We start from the raw sequence: 20098 nt of genomic DNA on the forward strand, positions 1-20098 counted from the left end.
GTAAGTGAATACTAGAAATGATGTAATCAGGGTTGATAAAGTATGTTATCGATAAAGTACGTCGTAAACTAAAATAATAATAAGCCAATATTTTATCTTTGGTATAGTTTTATTTGAAAGGATGGACAATATTTAGCCCAATTCAAATAAAATTAAGACAGCGTACACGAATAGTCTTGGAAAGTTACAATATCAATATAAAATTTAACTGGGAAACATTACGTAATGCGCGTGCGGAAAGAAAATTTCTAAAACAAGCAGCAAGGCATGATTAATAGACTTATTACCGTTACGTAACTTAATTACGGGCAGAATATAGTAATTATGCCATTATTGTAGCCTATTCATTAGGCGATCATCCAATCTTAGTGCAAGCCAATTTTTATAAAGTTCGTCTAAGCCGTTTTTAAGTTAGGTACCTAAATAGGGTATGGAGACAGACAGACAAAAGATTAAAAATAGTAGAAATTGGTGTGGGAGTTATGAAACGTTTATTTATCACAAAATAATATTACAGATTACAAATACAAAATTTATTTTTCAACACATTTGCTCGTAAAATGTGCCTTATTATATCGGACTTAGGGCATTAAACCGAACTATAACACACACGTGAATACATAAGACTAAACGAAGCATTTGCAGTTTAACCGTTTGTAACCGTAATTACAATATTTTTTATAACAACATAGAGGTTTTATGCCACTGAAAAATTATTTAGATTTTTGGAATAAATGAATGTGTCTTTATGTCAAATAACTTTTATTTTTATCAAATTACTAGCTGACACGACAGACGTTGTTCTGTTATTATATATAAATAAAATAAAGTTTTTTATTAATTTGTCAATAATATATTTACGATATTATCAATCTATATATTACCTAGTTAGTTGTCAAACGTCAAATTTTATGGTTGCGTTCAGAAAAATATATGAAAAAACTTAAGATTTATCAATCTACATAAAAATAATCGGATAGATAGTTAACAACTGTAGCTTATCTACCAACTATAGTTAGCTAAAATTAAGTTTAATTTTTTCCTCCTGAGAAAGTTAGAAAGAATTAAAAATTCTAATTAGTTATTCATGTTAAATTATTCTTTCAATTTGATTTTTGAATAACGGAGGACACATCAAAGGAAAAACAAAATCATTGTTTTCATTTCATTCTATTTTCATATTTTTTCACCTTTTAAACCTTCCCTGGACTTCCGCAAATAATTTAAGACCAAAATAAGCCAAATCAGTCCAGCCGTTCTCGAGTTTAGCGAGACTAACGAACAGCAATTCATTTTTATATATATAGATTTATAATTTACAATAAATTTGTATAAAAAAATTATAATTTTGATGTAGGCTGTATGGCTATATTATGTAATCAATCAATCCTTACATTTGGGGCATGCAAAAAAAATCTTGCGCGCTATTTCCTGTAATCAAACCGATTTATGGAATACCCTTTTTTTTTCTCGGAAGTGTGTTGAAAAAGTGCTTAGGAAGTAGGAACTCGTGTGCTCAGATACTCGGCTGATTTACGCCCTCGCCTGTCACTCGGGTTTGCAACCCACAGCCTCGGGTGTAATGAGCAACTTAGCTAACTTGTATCAATATACTATTATGCTATAATATAAAAGTTGTGAAATCTATGTACCTTGTGCCTACTTAAGGGTACTCTTGTATTAAGTTATAAAGTAATTAGCTAGCCTAACATCTTATAATCATATCAATATTAAAAATCTTTTATGGTTTAAATAAATAGATTAACTTGGCCTGTATGTAAAATGTATCTCACAAGTAATATATAATATTACATTAATTAACATTGTTTATTACGATGGCCAAGTCAATCTATCTCATTTCTTTTTGTAGGTAATCCAACTTTTTTCCTTTCAAGACTTGTGACTCTCAAAAGTGCCACGTAAACTTGTAACACAAACACCAACTGCATACATTACTTTATAATCGCATATATAATATATGAAATTATAATAAATACATTATACATGCGCCTCAATAAGGCTACTGGAAACCCAAGCGCTGGCAGCTATTTCGGTCAACGGATCAGCCTTGCTATCCAACGGGGTAATGCTGCCAGTATTCTTGGTACGCTTCCACGTAATGATAGTTTTAATTTTATGTAGTCGTAGTATTGTAAATATAGTTATAAGATTTGTTTTGATTAAATATATAATATTCAACAGTATTGTACATTGTATTATACATGTTATTAAGTATAAAATTTTTATGATTTCTCGAAGATGTACGATTAGAAAATTTACGCGGACAAAGTTGTGTCATGCCTATCCATTAACCAATCACATGATTTAACTACACGAAACGTGCAAAACGTCCGCCATCTTTGCTCTCATTCCAATTCGCTTTCAATTTTTAGATGAGCAACATGTTGCTTAACTAAAATCACTCCGTGTGAACGCGTTGTCACTGAGTAGCAGCTCTTCCGTGAACTGTCCACCGGCAACGGGGCTCACGATGGCTTGCGATCTTCCTCCTCGAGGTCGCGGTCATCATCATCCCCGCCGCCCGCGTCCCCGCCCCCGCTAGACGATGAGGCTGGGCCGCGCGGCCATAGACTCGCGTAGTTCTGTTGTTCAGCCAGCAACGCCTTTTCCGCGTCGATCACGGCGCCGAAAAGCGCCTTCTTAATGCTTATCTGCGTGTGATACGGGAACCGCTTCGTTGACTGACACATGCTACTGAAGAACATTTCGAGGGGGTCAGGGTGCGCGGAGGCGGTAGCGACGGCGGTATTAGGGTGTGGACCCACATCGGGCGGCTGCTGCAGTCGCGTGGAGTGCGCGCGGCACAGGAAGTCTAGCTTGCGGTCGATGAGCATGAGTTGGTCAGCATGTGGAGTGCGGGGACGCGGACGCGTGCCTTCCGCCTCCGAGTCACTAAGGTCGGAGGAGCGCGAGGCAGCAGGCGGCGCGACCGGCCTTTTACGCGCGTTCATATGCGGCTGAAGGAACTGCATTTGCGCGAGATACTTCCACGAGTAGCCCTTCCTGGCGGCGCCGTGTGGGTCTCGCGCCGCTAGTTCACTCTGTCGCTTGAGGGCGTCGCGGTAGCTGTCCCGCAGCTTCTTCCATTTCAACTTCACTTCCTTCACTGTTCAAGGAAAGAAAATCAAAATTAAACAACGTTTTTGTTTGCTAACTAATCCAACAATCATCTATAACTACGTCTTGCTCAGTTGCTTAACTATAAATGAATATGCCGTTCCTCAAATGCGGATAGGCTAGTAAGGAAACAGGAACGAATGATGACTGCATACAGGGCCCGGATTCCCTTTGCCTGATGATTTGATACGATAGGCAAATTCTACCTAATGTCGGAAGATCTCTTAGTAGGGAGATTGGTTTTCTAACTGATCTTACCTACAACCTGTGTTGAAAAAAATATTATCAAAGAAATTATGCCAGGTCTATTTCACATGAGTACGCAATCAAGTATCAAGAATACCTTACCTAATTACCTAGTCTAATTGTCAGGCACTAAGGTTTTATAGTAGCATAAAAACTAATATTTATTTGTTTTTTAATTAAGAAACAAAACAGTTTTTTACAATAGCAAATATACATAAACTAGAAGACAAAACAATTCCATAAATTAAATACTAATAAAATATTTTTTTAGTTTACAATGGACTATAGTGAAAATAACAAGAATAATATTAAATAGTAACATCAGCTTCGTATTGAGCTATCTTATATTATATATGTATGTACTTACATATACATTTTGTTTTGTTTCTGTACATGTGTTTGCAAATAAATAATATCCCTCTTATATATATATATATATACGTGTTACCTAGGTACTTATCTAAGCGAAGTAAAAATATTTATAATTATAATATATAAATATAATTCTACGTGGGCAAATTTTCGGTGCTCGTCAGTATCACAACATATTATTATTAAACAAAGTCATAAAGCAAATAAAAGAATAAGGATAACATATGAAGTATATACATTTTGTTACTTAAAACAATTGGCAATAATAAATCGGTAATGTAAAAGCTGTTAACACAAATACTATATTAATCGTTATCATATTTTATTACTACTTAAATCATTTTTTTTTTCTATTGACAGAACAGCGTCTATCGGGTCAGCTAGTTGAATATAAAATTCAAAACTGTGCATCAATAGTTATTTATGCAACTATTGTGTAATAAGGGGTATTAAAACACGAATGTGATACTATTATCACATGAGTGTTTTAATACTAAATTATCAACAGTTGCATACAAGACTTTATCTACGCCCAGAATATGAATCCTCTAAAAGATTCTGAAACAGTTAGCTTACTGCTAACATTAAAACACCAGTCTTGGTAGTAACCTAATATCATTCATTACTGATTATATGCAAATAAACTAAGTATTAATGAAACAATTATTTATTTTAGTAGTAATTTACATTTTGTATGGTGCAATAATTAATATTCACTCGAATATAGGTAACGTTTAAAATGAATCGCTCATTTTTTGTAAACAAAACAATAAAAATGGCGGGGATTTTACTTTTTTTTACGGCACGCGACTTCTGGTAGTGTGGAAAGCGCGTAAATAAAAATGTTCTTTTTTTGAAATTCATACAGATACCACGCATCGAGCAATAAGAATGTGGCTGTCTGTTGAAACTCTGGGCATGAGGGGATCGAAAAAAAAACATAGGAGTGTTGTTATGAAATTCGAACATTGGGTGTTTTAATGTTGGCAATAAGCTAACTGTTTCAGAATCTTTAATAGAGGATTTAAAGCATGGGTGTAGATAAAATATTATAATGTACCTATACCTTAATAAGGGTACAATAGCTATCATCAATAAATGCAATCAGCGAAGCTAAACGCGTATTACTTTGGGCCGGGGAGGTGTAGGTAGGTGTCCGCCACTCGGCTTGCACCCGGCCACCTATAATATTATTTATACAAAATGTACTCTGTTGCCACCTACTGCTTGTTGCAGCGCGCTGTCTGGCGTGTGTTTATCTCACCTCATCATTATGTAGGTAAGTAAGTAATTCAGCTGAGTGTAAAACAAGTGTGTTGACTGTTGAGTAGGTGAGTGAGTGTGCTAAATGCATAATACTCCTAGAGTCCTAGCTAGTAACTAGGGCTGCCAATATATGTTATACCAAATTAGTATTTTTGGAATCAGTGCACAAAAAAATATAGCAGACAGGGAATTAGTACAAATCATTTAAATGAATATTTTGATAGGATTTTATTATAAAGGAACCCTTCCTAACTAACATTACAATCTAATTTTAAGTTACAAAACAACATTAACTCTCTTTTAAAGGCTTTTGTGAGGCCGATACTGGCACTACTGCGCTCGTCTCTCCACATTGTTCAACACAGACAATGCGCTCTGTATGCTAATAAATAATAAAATATAGTAGTTTAGCCTACTATATTATACTTTTAAAATAATAGACACTTTAGTAGGATACTATATTTTATAGTAGCCTTGGCAACCCTAGTTAGTACCTACTGTATTCGTGTAGCCGGTCGCGGTGTATAGTGCGCGTCGCGCGATGTTATTAATACCGGCGGGCCTGTCGAGTACGAGACTTACCGGAAGCGAGTTCAGTCTCCTTGAGCACATGTAGCCAGGCCTCATCCTTGAGCTCCTGGTCGCGGTAGGCGGCGGCGCCCGTGTCCCACAGGCATGGGTAGCGGTGCACGCTCTCGATAAGGCGCTCCATGATATCCACTGACTTATAACAAGCTATGTGCCCGGCTGACGGCTAGCGGCTTACTGCGGGGTCGGCGCGGCGCCGCAATTCGCCCGCCTGGCAACAGCTGGCGTGAGTCGCGACTAGCTGGCGGCCCCGCACCACCCCGTACCCCGCACTTGACAATAGCAGCTGCCCGCTCCCGAGCCAGCAGCTTTACCAATTACCAGCAGATTATTCTTAGGCCTAACATTGCATTATATAATTTTATCTACACCCATGCTTTAAATCCTCTATTAAGGATTCTAAAACAGTTAGCTTATTGCCAACATTAAAACAATGTCCTAATAACCATTACATCATCTAAACGAGTGTCGTATTGAAATTCAGTACAACATTATTTCATCCGTTTTCATAAAAACACTCCTTTGGATAATGTTATGGTTACTAGGATTGGCTTTTGTAATCTAAATATTTCAGAGTCTTTTATAGAAGATTGTAGGTGTAGATAAAGTCTTGTAGGTATGCAACTGTTGCTGTTATGTCAATAAAATTAAAATGATAAGTATTTGGGAATAATGTAGTCTAAAGCCATCGGAAATGTGTAATCAATGTTAAAAAATGAAGCAAAAACGTAGGTACCTATTTCAGATTGATTTTATAATATTATGTAGTAATAAAATGATGAGGATTTATAATAATGTGTTTGTGTAAACAACTTTTACATTACCGCATTATAATTGTCAATTTTTTAAAGTATTAAAATGGATAAAGATTGTGATAGAGATAATTATATTATAGTAGATAAACAATCCCATCATACCTACATTATTTTGATATAATATATATATATATGTCGGTTTAGGCAGCGTTTTCGTTGAAAGCACCCAGACTGCTTATTTTTTTCCGGCACCTCCAATAATTAATACTTATCGTTAATGTATACAAAAATGTATACTAAATCTAAACAAATGATATGCTATAACCTTCTTCGGAAACCACGCTATCCATTGGCGCAGCATTAAAATCTATGTTTTTGAGTCAATCGCAAACACACAGACAGACAGATAGGGTGGAGGACTTTGTTTTTTAATATTATTTAGTGACTAGCTAGTGACCGGTGCGCTTCGCTTCATCCACAGTCACACCCATGCATATTAGGTATATCCGTATATACCACAGAAGAGGTAAAAGACATCTCTTTAAATTATTGTTCTGTGGTATATATACAGAGTGTAGCTTATTCCAGATATAAAAAAAAACTTTGAACTGTTATCTAAAGTACGTTCCGTAATCAGTAAAATGATGTCACATTTTAAAAATCCAAAATTTTTATATTAAACACTCCCATTTACATTTAGTATACTTAGTAGAAAGGTTTTAGTTTCTTTATTTTATAAGGTTATTTTAGCTTAGTATATATTAAAGGAAACTGTTTATTAACCTAACAAAGCAATTAAATTATCTTTTAATTGAATAATTTTGTATTCAAAGTGACGCCTTCGTAGTGCGATACATAATATGACCTTTCTACTAATCTCATACTAAATGTATGGAAGTGTTTAGTATGAACATTTTCGATACCTACTCCCCGTTTGATTCTTAAATAATTACTGGTGTCATTTTACTGATTAGGTAGGTAACGTTACTTTACGGTACATTCTATGTCAGTTTAAAGTTTTGTGTTACCTGTAATAGTTACCAAATAATCTCCTTCAAAGTACTTACTATTCGTTTTGCAACTCACCAACAAGGGCAACAACGATATACAGTTTTTTTTTAATTTCTGTCTGTCTATCTTTAAGAAATCGAGTACGAATTGACCGATTTTGATGACAATTGTATATTATACTGACAATAGGTAGGTATGTGATCGCTCAAATAATAGGTAGTGTTTATGATGTTAATACGCCTCATAGTTTAATAATAATTATAAGACATCAAAAATCACTTAGGTAAAAATAATACTAATGTAAAAGATATACATATATATACGTACCTATTTATTACCGTTTACCATACTTGGTAAAAGTTCAGCCTTAAGAAGTAGAAGGAGTGCAAGAAAATATGGTTCCTTTATTTACAGCTTAACAAACTTTACATTATATTTTTATGTCTTTACATCTTAATATATATAAATTACGTGACACGTTGTTTGTCCGCGATGGACTCCTACACGAATGAACGGATTTTAATGGGGATTACTTCATGGAGTGCAGTTTGGTCCAACTTGAGAGATAGGATAGTTTATATTTCGATTTGGGACCCATAATTATTTTTATTTTCAATATTTGTTTTGTATGGACATATTTTCTATGAGAGAATTTAGTGACGCACGGTTTGATAGTTCTGCTATGAAACAATTTCATTATAACAACAGGGAGCATTTTTTACGAAATAAGTCTTGATGTTTTGAAATATTATTGGCATATAAATAAATAAATTAACAATAAATTCCTATAGAACATTTTTTTTTACTATCTGCAGAACAACGTCTGTCGGGGCAGCTAGTACTTAGATAATAATTAAATAAAATTCATAATTGGTTTTAACACATTCTCCTTAAGAAATTTGAGAACTTTATGAAACATGATAAATCGCGTGTATGTGTGTGTGTGTCTGTTTTAGCGTGTGTCGTATGAGCAACTCAGTATTATCATAATTAGTGGTAGTGTTTACATTTATGGGAGTTTCTATTATATGTAACTGTTTGTTACACTGCATGCTAGAGAACTCCGTCCCAAATGGGGCAACTTTGTCTTTCCTTCGTTTGTGTTCATAATTAAATTATATAGTTAGGTATTTAGTTCGTACTTAAATCGTAGTTGCACAGCACAATTAATGTGCACTGGTAAATTGGCATATAAATATTTAATTGTATGTACTTATTAAAAATTATCCGATTTATTGTAGTATCTGTATTATTACTGTATCTAGGAAGATTAAAATATCATTCGGTAATAAATTAATTATTGACATTTTCCCAAAATTATGCGACGTGGAGAGATGTAGAATGCAGCAACGTTTTATTTTCTGATGAAACCAGAATTTCTTTCTTTATTTGGTGAGGACCAACGTCGTAAAGTGCTCAGAAAACCAGTTGAGCGTTATACAGAGGTGTGTTTTGAATTAGATTTATTAGATTGGCCGCCACGAAGTCCACCCGACGCCACAGAATATCCGAGAGTAATTGCTATTAGGGCCGATTGGCCAGTTTCAGCCAGTGGAGGCCACACTCGATATTATTTTTTTAAATTTTATTGTTTGTAACTTTTAGTAAAGAATAATGTCAATTGAAGTAATCTTATTTTTTTACGGCCCTCTAAGAAAATTGAAATTTTTTGTAAATCAGGAAGATATTGAATTTTTCTCAAGAGATCTCTATGTTCTGAGGTCCTAGGAAGCTTCCCTGACTACTCTCGTGAGGCTGTCACTAAGTCTCTCTCGCTGTGTGTGTGTACTCTATCCTATAACTTTTGAACGGTTTGACCGATTTCATCGTTGGCGATCAACGTTCGGACTGGTAGATTTGAAAAATCTCAAAACTACATTTTTTTTTCAAATGTTGTTTTACCGATCAGTTGGTTCCAAAAAATAATCAGCTTTTAACATAAAACTACGTATTGACGCGATTGCGCCTTCAAGGCAAAATCGGTTGATTTGTTCGAGAGATATCCATATCGAAAGAAAACCGAAAAAGTGTTTTTTTGTAATTATTCCAAAATTCTTATCGTTCAATCAATTTAACATTCATTATGAGGCCTTAAAACTGCCTCGAATGCCACTAACCGCGTGAAAATCGGTTAATACATTCAAAAGCTATTGCGGTTTGAAAATTAAATAGTGTTCTATGAAACTTCTATCAAACTTTTAAGCTCGAAGATGCATAGAAAATCTGTTTGAGCTCAGACAGCTCAGAATAATACATAAATTGCATTTCTGAGCTCGAAGAACTCCAAAATATCATAAGTGCAATACAATTTTAATCGCCTAGCTATGGAATTAGCTAGAAGGTGCTGGGTTTTGCTTCAGGGTCAACCGTTCTCCTAATTTTGTTTAGTAAAATAGTTGAAAATCGAAATAATTATATGAGTAAAATCGTAAGAATTAAAATGAAACAAATTAAGATCGATTTATTAGCAAACAAAACTGTTCTTAGATTAGAAAATGATATTTATTTTATTTTGTTGTATCAAATCCCTTTTACAACAGCTGTGAATACTTACTAAAAGTAAATACTTACTCCCACCGTATGAAATGATTTAGTTGTGAAGAGTTATCTTTCAAACTTCCAATTTGACAAGAAGTAAACTGAAATCGCAGGCTGAAGAGCTACTGTTTTAAAGAAAAAAATTATGTAGTATAGATTCTGGATCAGATGTGCAAATTTCATGCTTGCGTCAATGGCGTCTTTGATTTATTAATTTACTTACTTGCCTTTATCTGTGAAATTTTCATAATGCATAATTATTGCAAAATTCTTTCTAATTCAATTTAAAAAAATCTAATTCGAGAGATCTTAGTCTTCAATGAAGAATCCTTCTAAAGATTTTATTTCATTAAAGGTGCGCATGGGCTTGTCTTGCAGTGAAGCTTAGGGCCCATAAAACACGGCGGTAACCGGTATTAACCTGAAAAATTGACCGGAACTCTTCGCGTGATAATGTGCGGTTGACGATGCACCCCTACGACGAGGACGAGGGACCCTACATCTGTATGGAAAGTCAAATAATTCAGCCGGCTAATGATGACTTGAACGTTGAAGGTTAGAGATGCTTCTCATTAGATGTAAAGAAGTCGAGCGGCCCGGAGCGCATTTCTCCCATCGTGCTCAGAACGTCTGCCCCGTTGTCTATCTGAGTTGACAGCGGTGCTAACAATTTTGGCACGGATAACTACAGGCGTACTATGCTATTACCTCTTTGCTCTTTGTTATGCAAGTGAAACTTTAGCTTCTTTACTGGGTGCAGCATACATATGTGATATCTCCGGGGTTACAAGATAATGTGGCGACACAATCACTTAACATCGGGTGACCTGTAACGCTCGTTTGTCCTCCTATTCCATATAAAATAAATAGTACAGTGGGATTCCACATTAACCACTTCTGTATATACCCTTCTACTTATATTTCGAACGAGAGCCCAGTTTTTAGACAATATATGTACGTAAGTGGCAAAAAGTCACTTGCACTGTAGACAGCTTAAAATTATTACTCCATGCTCACAGCTGTTTTGTCCACAATTGTCAAAAATCAGTCAAACAGGTGACAGGTGTGTCAAATGCGAATGAAGAAAGAGGAATGTTTTATTTACTTTTACACTAAATTGTAATCATTTTTAGCATCATATGTTTGTATTTTGTTTACAAAATAAATAGAATGAAAACAATTGTAATGCAATAACTTAATAATTAGCGAGACCTCCATTCAATAAATTAATAATGTTTGGGGTACTACAAAATGTTTGAAATATTGTATTTGATTGAGGGCTCGTCACATTGTGTAGCAAACAAGTAGTGAAATGGATGAACAAGAATGGGCTATCTTCAGACCATCACCAGAACAAGAACAAGAATCGTATGTATTTAACATGAAGTATAAAATAATAAAGTACTCTCTAGAATTTATAAATAAAATATATGTCACCTTTGTTTGTGTTAAGTATTTCTGAAAGAAGAAATTTTGTATTATCACTAATGGGTCTAAACGCATTTCACAATAAAAAACAAAACACATATATTAAACTGAACTCATAAAAAAATAGAAATACAGACATCATTTTATTTCAATATTTTATATGGCAACAGTCCGTTTTGTAAACATACTTTAATAGTAATTTTAAACCATTTACAGGAGAAATGGACTATATTAAGAATGTGGAAAAGTGTTGCAAAGAGTATGAAAGAGAGGCATTTACAACCTCTAGCTACAGTTACGGATGAAATGATACCACTCCATCATCGATACTACTACATGATACTAGTATCAAATCGAAGTTTTAATACCACATTTAATACTTTATTATAGTATCAATACTTGTGAATACTCAATACTAATTTAGTTTTTAACAACATAATTAAATTCTTATGGGAGGCTATGCCAAATTGGCCGCCTGGCTGGCTAAAGTCTCGGCTCAGGCCTGAGCATGATGGCGGCACCAATCAATACTATACTTTCGTTTGAATTAAAGTATCGATACCATATGAGTACTCAGTAGTATCAATTCTTCTCTAGCTACAGTTGCTTATATTTTTGTGATTGATTTGATATTTTACTTGTTAGTTTTATATATTACTTATGTTAGAATCTTATTCAGGTTCTATTATGTAAAGTATCCTACTACAAAAATCTATCTAGAAGCTTTTGAACTGGCGACTGGTATCAACTCTCAAGTGGCAAAACCAAATAATATAGTCTTTACAATTGTTATTTTTACTTTATTCAAAATGGCGTGATTGTAATATTTGTAAATAAAATAGATTTTATGTCATAAAATGTAAAAATGATGAATGAATAATTATTTTAGGACTGAGACAATATTAACTTACCACCAATAATAATAGTATAATCGATCATGTAATCATGTTTACAGACAAGAAGGAAGTGCTGCAGAAGGAGATGCAGACAGAGGTCGATACAGGTATCAAAGTATATTATGTTAAATTATATATTACTAGCTGACCCAACAGACGTTGTTCTGTTCATATTAAAAAAAACTCTTATGGGTGGAATTTCGTAATCTGTTCTTAGCTGACCTCTACTCGGCAAATGGAATATTCCTACCAAATTTCAAGTCTCTACGCCTAATGGTTCCAGAGATATTCTGATGAGTGACTATATATATGGAAATCTCATATATATATATAGATTTTTTATTCACCTCCTGTTCTGAGGGCAATATGTAAACATGTAATTGTTGTTCATACCATTGATAACCTTGCGTCATATTGTTATTGATAATGTTGTTGTTAAATGTTACTAAACATATCATAAAGAGATATTAATTGCTTTTCTTAATTCATACATTTACCAATGGGAGGCTCCTTTGCACAAGATGCCAGGGAGATTGTGGGTACCACAACAGCATCTATTTCTGCAGTAAAGCAGTAATGTGTAAGCATTATTGTGTTTCGGTCTGAAGGGTGCCGTTGCTAGTAAAATACTGGGCTAATGAGACTTAACATCTTATGTCTCAAGGTGACGAGCGCAATTGTGGTGCCACTCTGAATTATTGGGTTTTTCAAGAATACTGAGTGGCACTGTATTGTAATGGGCAGTGTCTATTAATAACCACGAGCTGAACATCCTGCCCATCTCATCACTTATTGTCATAAAAAAAGAGGTCCTAATGGGCATTATGATGTGATAAATATATTGAATGAACCTACTTGAAAGAATTTAGTAACTAAATCTGCACAAAATGTCCTGTTGACTGACCTATTTCTTAGCCTTATTAATGCCATACTAAGTACATAACATACACCCATGGAGCCTTAGCACAGGGTGGTGGCTATGTGGGTACCTCAGCAGTCTTCTGCTGTCACTAAGATGCCGTGGATAGTGTTACTGAGTTAACAATATTTTACTCATTATGTCTGAGTGCAACTCCATTGCCTTTCAGATTTTGGTTCTATCATGGATCTTGAGCGAGTTGCTATTCGACTCTGTCTATTACAATGCAGTGTAGCGACACTGTGTATATCAATCAAAATGGACCCAACTATGTTGTGTTATTGCAGAAACAGGAGCCCCATTACTATTAGACAGGGTGTATGTCTTTACCATCGGGCCTATCACTTATCATCTCATCTCTTAAAAAAGAGAAAATTTAGATGTAATATGCATTTGTCATGTTGAAGGGCTTAGTCCTTAAATCTAAAATGCAACATTACTGTGATTCCTTTGGTGTTGGGTAGAATGGTTTAGGAGAATGTGGGTGGCGCTGCCCAGTTCACATCAAGTTCCATAAAATTTTTAAAACCTTGAATTTGTAGATTATATTTATAATCATTACATTGAAATTTAATGATTTTTACAATGCATAGATGATTATTAGATTATTAATGCTTTATTTATTATAATAATTGAGCTCACTAACATCAAATAACTAGGTAATAGAGAAACTTGGTGGTATAAGGGTTATGTAACAACATAAAATTATTTTGATGTGACAGCTTAATGAACCGGTGTCCCTCCCAGTCGTCTCTCGATGAGTCGTCTCAGCGGCGCGAAGGGGGGGAGCAGGAGGCAAGCGCAGCACACGCCACGCAACTACTGGACGCGCTCGCGAGGTTACGGAGAGATGCGCTGCTCTGTGACGTCAGAATTAGGGTGAGTGGGGCCGCCATCCTGGAACACGCGTAAGAGGAGAGCAAGAGGCTGGCGCAAGACGCGCTCGCAAGGCTCCGCAAAGACGCACTGCTCTGTGACGTCAGAATAAGGGGGAGTGGGGCCGCCATCCTGGAACACGCGTAAGAGGAGAGCAAGAGGCTGGCGCAAGACGCGCTCGCAAGGCTCCGCAAAGACGCACTGCTCTGTGACGTCAGAATAAGGGGGAGTGGGGCCGCCATCCTGGAACACGCGTAAGAGGAGAGCAAGAGGCTGGCGCAAGACGCGCTCGCAAGGCTCCGCAAAGACGCACTGCTCTGTGACGTCAGAATAAAGATGAACGCACACTTATTCGGCCGAATGAGTCGAAAGAGACGAATTTTAAAATTCTGTCTATGAAATCTCTTGCAGATTCGGACGATTAGACATGGAGAAGTGTGCGAGAGAGATTTTTTTATACAGAATTCTAAAATTCGTTTCGTTTAACTCGTTCGGCTCGGATAAGTGTGAGTTCACCTTAGGGGGAATGGTGGCGTCATACCAATTAAAATAGTGTATAGGGCACTTAAATAATTATCACATTTACTTAGCAGGTTGTTATTTATTTGCAGGCGCAGAGTGAGGCGTTGGCAGAGGGTTGTGGAGGAGCAGGCGCGGGTGAGGGCGAAGGGGAGGGAGTGTGGGCACACCGCGCGGTACTGGCCGCATGCTCGCCGTACTTCCGGGCGATGTTCACTCAGTTCACGGAGCGCACGAGGCCCACCATTACTATTCAGGTCTCGTAAGTCGTCCCAACCACAATCTTATCTTTTTATAGAAATACTAGCCCGCCCGCGTCGCTGGGCGAATTTTAAGAGGAAATAAATTAGTGAAGGAACGTTGGGATTCGATAAATAAGTAGCCATAAACCATCTAGGATAAATTTCGCATCGAACGGTGGTAGTTTCATTTCGATTTGTCAGTGGTTTAGCCGTGATTAATCCGAGTCCATTACATTCTCTTCTAAAAGAAAACGACATTTTTTCATTGCCATGCACGAGAAATGGGGAAAAATGCTTAAGACATGTGTGTTGAAGATTGTTTATAGACACACTCATGATTATGGTCATCAATTATAATAAGATCACAGAACTACCGCATTCCTGGACTCTGCAATCAACTCGCGCGTTAACCGTACTTCTTTATGTGATCTTTGTCCGGTACTTGTCTTCTTTTACATTGGTGTCTCTCTTATCGGTGTCAGGAATAACGTTGGTGATTAAGGTTAGCGGTATATAAGGCTAAGTCCTCATTCCATTTATAATCAAATTGAAGAACCTTTTACGTCAAAAAATAACTAAAAACAGGTTTAATTCGAACTTATTCATTCTACCACCTCCTACCAAAACTACGGTTTAGTTGAGAAGAGATTCAAATTCAAATATTTTTATTCAAAATAGGATTTATAATCACTTATTGAACGTCAAAATCTACCACCCATTCAAAAGAGACTGCCTCAGACCTGAGAAGAATGGGCGCAAGAAACTCAGCGTGCTTTTTTTTATATAAAATATGGATTACAATTTAATATCGTACAATAAACATTAATAATTCAAGAGCCTGAGCGTGTTCGCTTTAATCCCAGTCCGTGGTGTCATTAAGAAAATCGTTTATGCTATAATAACCTTATAGATAGATAGAGAAAAAATAGAGAATAAAAATTTCCGTCGTCTTTTTACTTTCACTTATAGTTGAGTGTCCACAGAATACTCTCAAAACATTTTAAATGTTTATATATACCGTATAGTGAGACAAATCACAAACAAGAATTAATTCTTATTAAGAGCATCTAATTCCATAAATAAGCATAGGCTTTCCTGAATTTGACCAGTTTAATTCATCTACTAAATACTTATATCATAACTCATAACATTAGAATATTGTACGGTCGTTTCGAACCCGCATTACGATGTATATAACAAACGCTTAGAATCCGTTCAGAAGAGGTTTCTCTGGCATTTATCCTATAGCTGTAATCTAGCGAAAAAAATTCCTTCTTATACAGGTACACTGCAGTATTTCCACCTTAACCCACTTAAGTCCCGTAGAACTTTGCTCGACAGTATGTTCCTCTTTAAATTACTACATAATATTATTGATTCTCTTCATCTTATATCGGAACTAAACCTCGCTGTTTCAAAAACTCAACCGAGAGCGTGTAAGAAATATAATCCATTTCTCTGTAATTATGCAGGATCTAATTTAGGTTATTTCTCTCCATTGAATAGAATTACCTGGGAATATAATAGTCATCACGATGAAGTCGACATATTTGATCATAACTTACATAAATTTGAAAATACATTAAAACGGTTCTTTCAAGGGAGGGATGATCTCAATCGTTATTTTTCGATAATATTTTGTGTAAATTTATATTAAGACTAGTGGACCCAACAGACGTTGTCCTGTCGGAAATTTCGGACACACGTCTTAAATTTGAAAAATCGGTCCATCCGTTGGGAGGAGTCCACTTAAACACACATGAGCAGGATAATTATATTATATCGACGGAATTGAGAACCTAAACCAATCTCAAATTTACTGGAATACACAAAAAAATCATCAAAATCGGTCCAGCCGTTTAGGAGGTAGTTCAATTGTGAATCTAAACCATTCTCGAATCCTTTTGAATACACACAGAAAGTTTCATTAGAATCGGTCCAGCCGTCTAGGAGGAGTTCAGTAACATACACACGCACACAAGAAATATATATATAAAAGATTGTATTCATAGATATATAATACATTAAAGTTCTTATTTTATTTTGTGACTTAATTTAATTAAATAGCATGTCATTTTCGCCTATAATTGAGGCATCACTTACCATGTGAATGTTATTGTTTTTGTATTATACTGAGTTTATATTAGTGTATACCTTGTTGGCGGAATTTAATAAATAAATACTTAAATAAATAATTAAAAATTAATAAAAAATTGTTTGATGTGTCTCCCTACGATGTTTGATGTGCGAAAGTAGTATTTATTACCAATGTAATTATCATTATCTTATATCTTTAAACGAGCAATTTTTGTATACATATATTCCGAATTTCGGAAACGGCTCCAACGATTTTAATGAAATTTAGTATACATGTAGTTTCGGGGACGAGAAATTGATCTAGCTAGGTTTAAATTTTAAAAAATGTTGTTTACTGTATGTTTTAATGAGAAACAGCTACAATAACATTAGAATACAAAGGTAAATTTGGCCACTATATAGAAGACTGTAATAGCTCAGATGGGACAGAAGACCCCGGTTCGAATCCAGATGTCATATTAGTCGTCCGGATATTAATTATTAATGTTAATACAATTAATGTTCTTTTTCATCAAGTGTACCTAAAAATAGATTCAGTACTTATTTGAAAACTGTTGAGTGGTGTTTTTGTAATTAAATAGTTTTGACACTGTATTTTCCAAATAAAATAACTAATAAACTAATTATCTTCTATAAAGTTTTGTATTAAATTGTGTGACGGTCTCTTCAACAGAATGTTGAGCCACAGGCGTTAGAGGCCATCATCGAGTACGTTTACAACCCGGACTCACTCGTCATCACAGAGGACAACGTGCAGGTGACCTCTTTTTTTTAAATGAAAATACGGGACGAAAGGAGCAGGATGTTCAGCTGATGGTAACTTATTGATACGCCTTGGCCATTACAATACAATGCCGCTCAGGCTTCTTGAAAAGCCCAAAAATTCTCTGCACTAGAACTCCGCTCGTCACCTTGAGACGTAAGATGTTAAGTCTCATTTGCCCAGTAATTTCACTAGCTACGGCGCCCTTCAGAGGAAAATACAATAATGCTCACACATTACTGCTTCACGGCAGAAATAGGCGCCGTTTTGGTACCCGTAATCTAGCAGCAAAGGAATCTCCCACTGGTAAATTTAATTTGATATGTGTCATGCTGATTTGGGCGCTCTAGTATAAAGTTTAAAGTACTGTTCTGTTACTGTGTTGTATATATTTTTTTTATGGAATAGGAGGACAAACGAGCGTACGGGTCACCTGTTGTTAAGTGATCACCGCCGCCCACAATCTCCCGCCACACCAGAGGAATCATAGGAGCGTTGCCGGCCTTTAAGGAAGGTGTACGCGCTTGAAAACCGCACTGTGGAGGACCGCCACACATCCAGATGGTGAGGATGATATCCTAACTTGTGGCGTGTCGTGTGAAGGTGGAATTCGGCGGCAGGAATCAGGTTAAACAGCTCTTCGGAACACTCCCCGTGATAAATGCGATAGACACACAATGAAGCGACTTCTCTACGCAACGCCAAGTGATCCAGCCGTTCACAGAGCACTGGGTCCCCCACAATTCGAGCTGCTCTACGTTGCACGCGGTCAAATGGATCGAGCTGATATTTCGCAGGGCCTGCTCTCGGGTGCGTCCCTAGTGCAGGTAGCCGGCGTGCGTGGAGCATGTTGCTCGTTTCTGTCGGGAGCGCTGTCTCCGGACAACGCCCTCGGAATCCGAGCCTTCGCAGACCTGCACGCGTGCGACCAGCTAGCGCACGCGGCCACCAACTTCGTGCACAAACACTTCCCCGAGGTAGGTTCTTAACTGTATTATATATAACTAACTAGCTGACCCAGCAAACGTTGTATTGCCATATATAGTAATAAAAAAAATGGGGTATAAAAAATAGATGCAACCGATTCTCAGACCTACCAAATATATCGTACTACAATAATTATTGCATTCGATTCCCATCTTGCAAGCCTATAGCGGATTTGTGGATGGAACAGAATAATATAAAAATCGCGATACAAAAATAGTTGTAGATCGAAGACGGGCGAAAACTTGAGGTTGTATGTATTTTTCAATGCTGAATCCTAATAAAATATAAATAAAAACATTGTCAAAAAATATATTATTTAGGGGTGGGTCACCCTTATCATTTAGGGGTATGAAAAATAGATGTTGGCCGATTCTCAGACGTACCCATGCCATATGCACACAAAATTTCATACAAATCGGTTCAGCTGTTTCGGATGAGTTTGGTAACAGACACAGGGACACGAGAATTTTATGTATGTATTAGATAAAGCCACCGAGCAAGAAGACCTTATTGAAATTATATATATAAAAAACGGGCCTAGTGCAAGTCGGACACGAATGGTTCCGTACCATAAAAACGACAAATAAATCACGTTTGTTGTTTGGGAGCCCCATTAAATATTTATTTTTTAAGTATTTTTTTTATAGCAACAGAAATACTGTCTGCGATAATTTCAACTGTCTAAGGCCTCTTTTCCACGTCACGGTTGAAGGGTGTAGGCCGTGAAAAGAAAAGATTTGAAAAGGATCAAACTTGATCTATTTTAAATATTTTGGGAGCACACAGAAAAACGCAGTGAGTCGATGGTCAGTCGCAGGCAGAGAGAATAGACGTTTGACAGAAGTAAAGATAATACAACACCATAGAAAACCACCTACTCCATAATGCTTCGTTTACACTTCCAACACTGGCCCTTAAACGAAGCATTCACAATAACTTACAGTTATATACATTGTGTACATGATATTATGTTATGGTCATTAAACATTAATACAATATTCAACATAAATACATAATGACCAAACAATATTTCACCTAATACATAAGCAAAATCTTAAGTTAAACACATAATTCAACCATAGAACATACTCTAATAATAAATTATGAAAACTTAAACTAAGTTATTCTTAGACAAGCCCAACTGATTTACAAATTTTTCAGTTTTATACTGAGATAAGGGCTTAGTTAATATAACACAAATTAACTATACCTTTATTTATAATTTCCCGAATAAAATGATGCCTGACATCAATATGCTTTGTTCTTGAATGATACATGGGATTAGTACTAAGTTTTTGTGCAGACTGACTATCATTATATATGGAAATCTTACAATTTATACCTAAACATTCAAACAAAAAAGATCGTATAAATAAAGCCTCTTTACATGCATCCGATAACGCCATATATTCAGCCTCAGTACTAGACAAAGCAACCGTTTTTTGCTTCCTACTTTC

The 20098-nt window shown here is 35.9% G+C and overlaps 2 protein-coding genes across 3 annotated transcripts in view; one reads left to right on the forward strand and one right to left on the reverse strand.

Annotated features, from left to right (window-relative positions):
- Positions 1–459: 459 nt before the first annotated feature.
- Positions 460–5867, reverse strand: LOC126965326 (uncharacterized). The gene is made up of 2 exons (XM_050808869.1): positions 5605–5867; positions 460–3127 (listed from the first exon to the last, which is right to left on the reverse strand). The coding sequence occupies exons 1-2, from the start codon at positions 5732–5734 to the stop codon at positions 2487–2489; spliced, it is 771 nt and encodes a 256-aa protein (XP_050664826.1). The 5' UTR covers positions 5735–5867; the 3' UTR covers positions 460–2486.
- A 5109-nt stretch (positions 5868–10976) lies between these two features.
- The window catches only part of LOC126965284 (ring canal kelch homolog), a 45714-nt gene continuing 36592 nt past the window's right edge, over positions 10977–20098 (forward strand). For both annotated transcript variants that reach the window (XR_007729512.1, XM_050808797.1), the window contains exons 1-6: positions 10977–11282; positions 12298–12345; positions 13880–14036; positions 14645–14809; positions 17565–17648; positions 18452–18631. Coding sequence is in view for 1 of the 2 variants with exons in the window: in XM_050808797.1 (XP_050664754.1) it covers positions 11227–11282; positions 12298–12345; positions 13880–14036; positions 14645–14809; positions 17565–17648; positions 18452–18631 (690 nt within the window). In the remaining variant the exon portion in view is untranslated. The remainder of the gene's footprint in view (positions 11283–12297; positions 12346–13879; positions 14037–14644; positions 14810–17564; positions 17649–18451; positions 18632–20098) is intronic.

This window comes from Leptidea sinapis, chromosome 7 (genome assembly GCF_905404315.1).
Source record: "Leptidea sinapis chromosome 7, ilLepSina1.1, whole genome shotgun sequence".
Lineage (NCBI taxonomy): Eukaryota > Metazoa > Arthropoda > Insecta > Lepidoptera > Pieridae > Leptidea > Leptidea sinapis.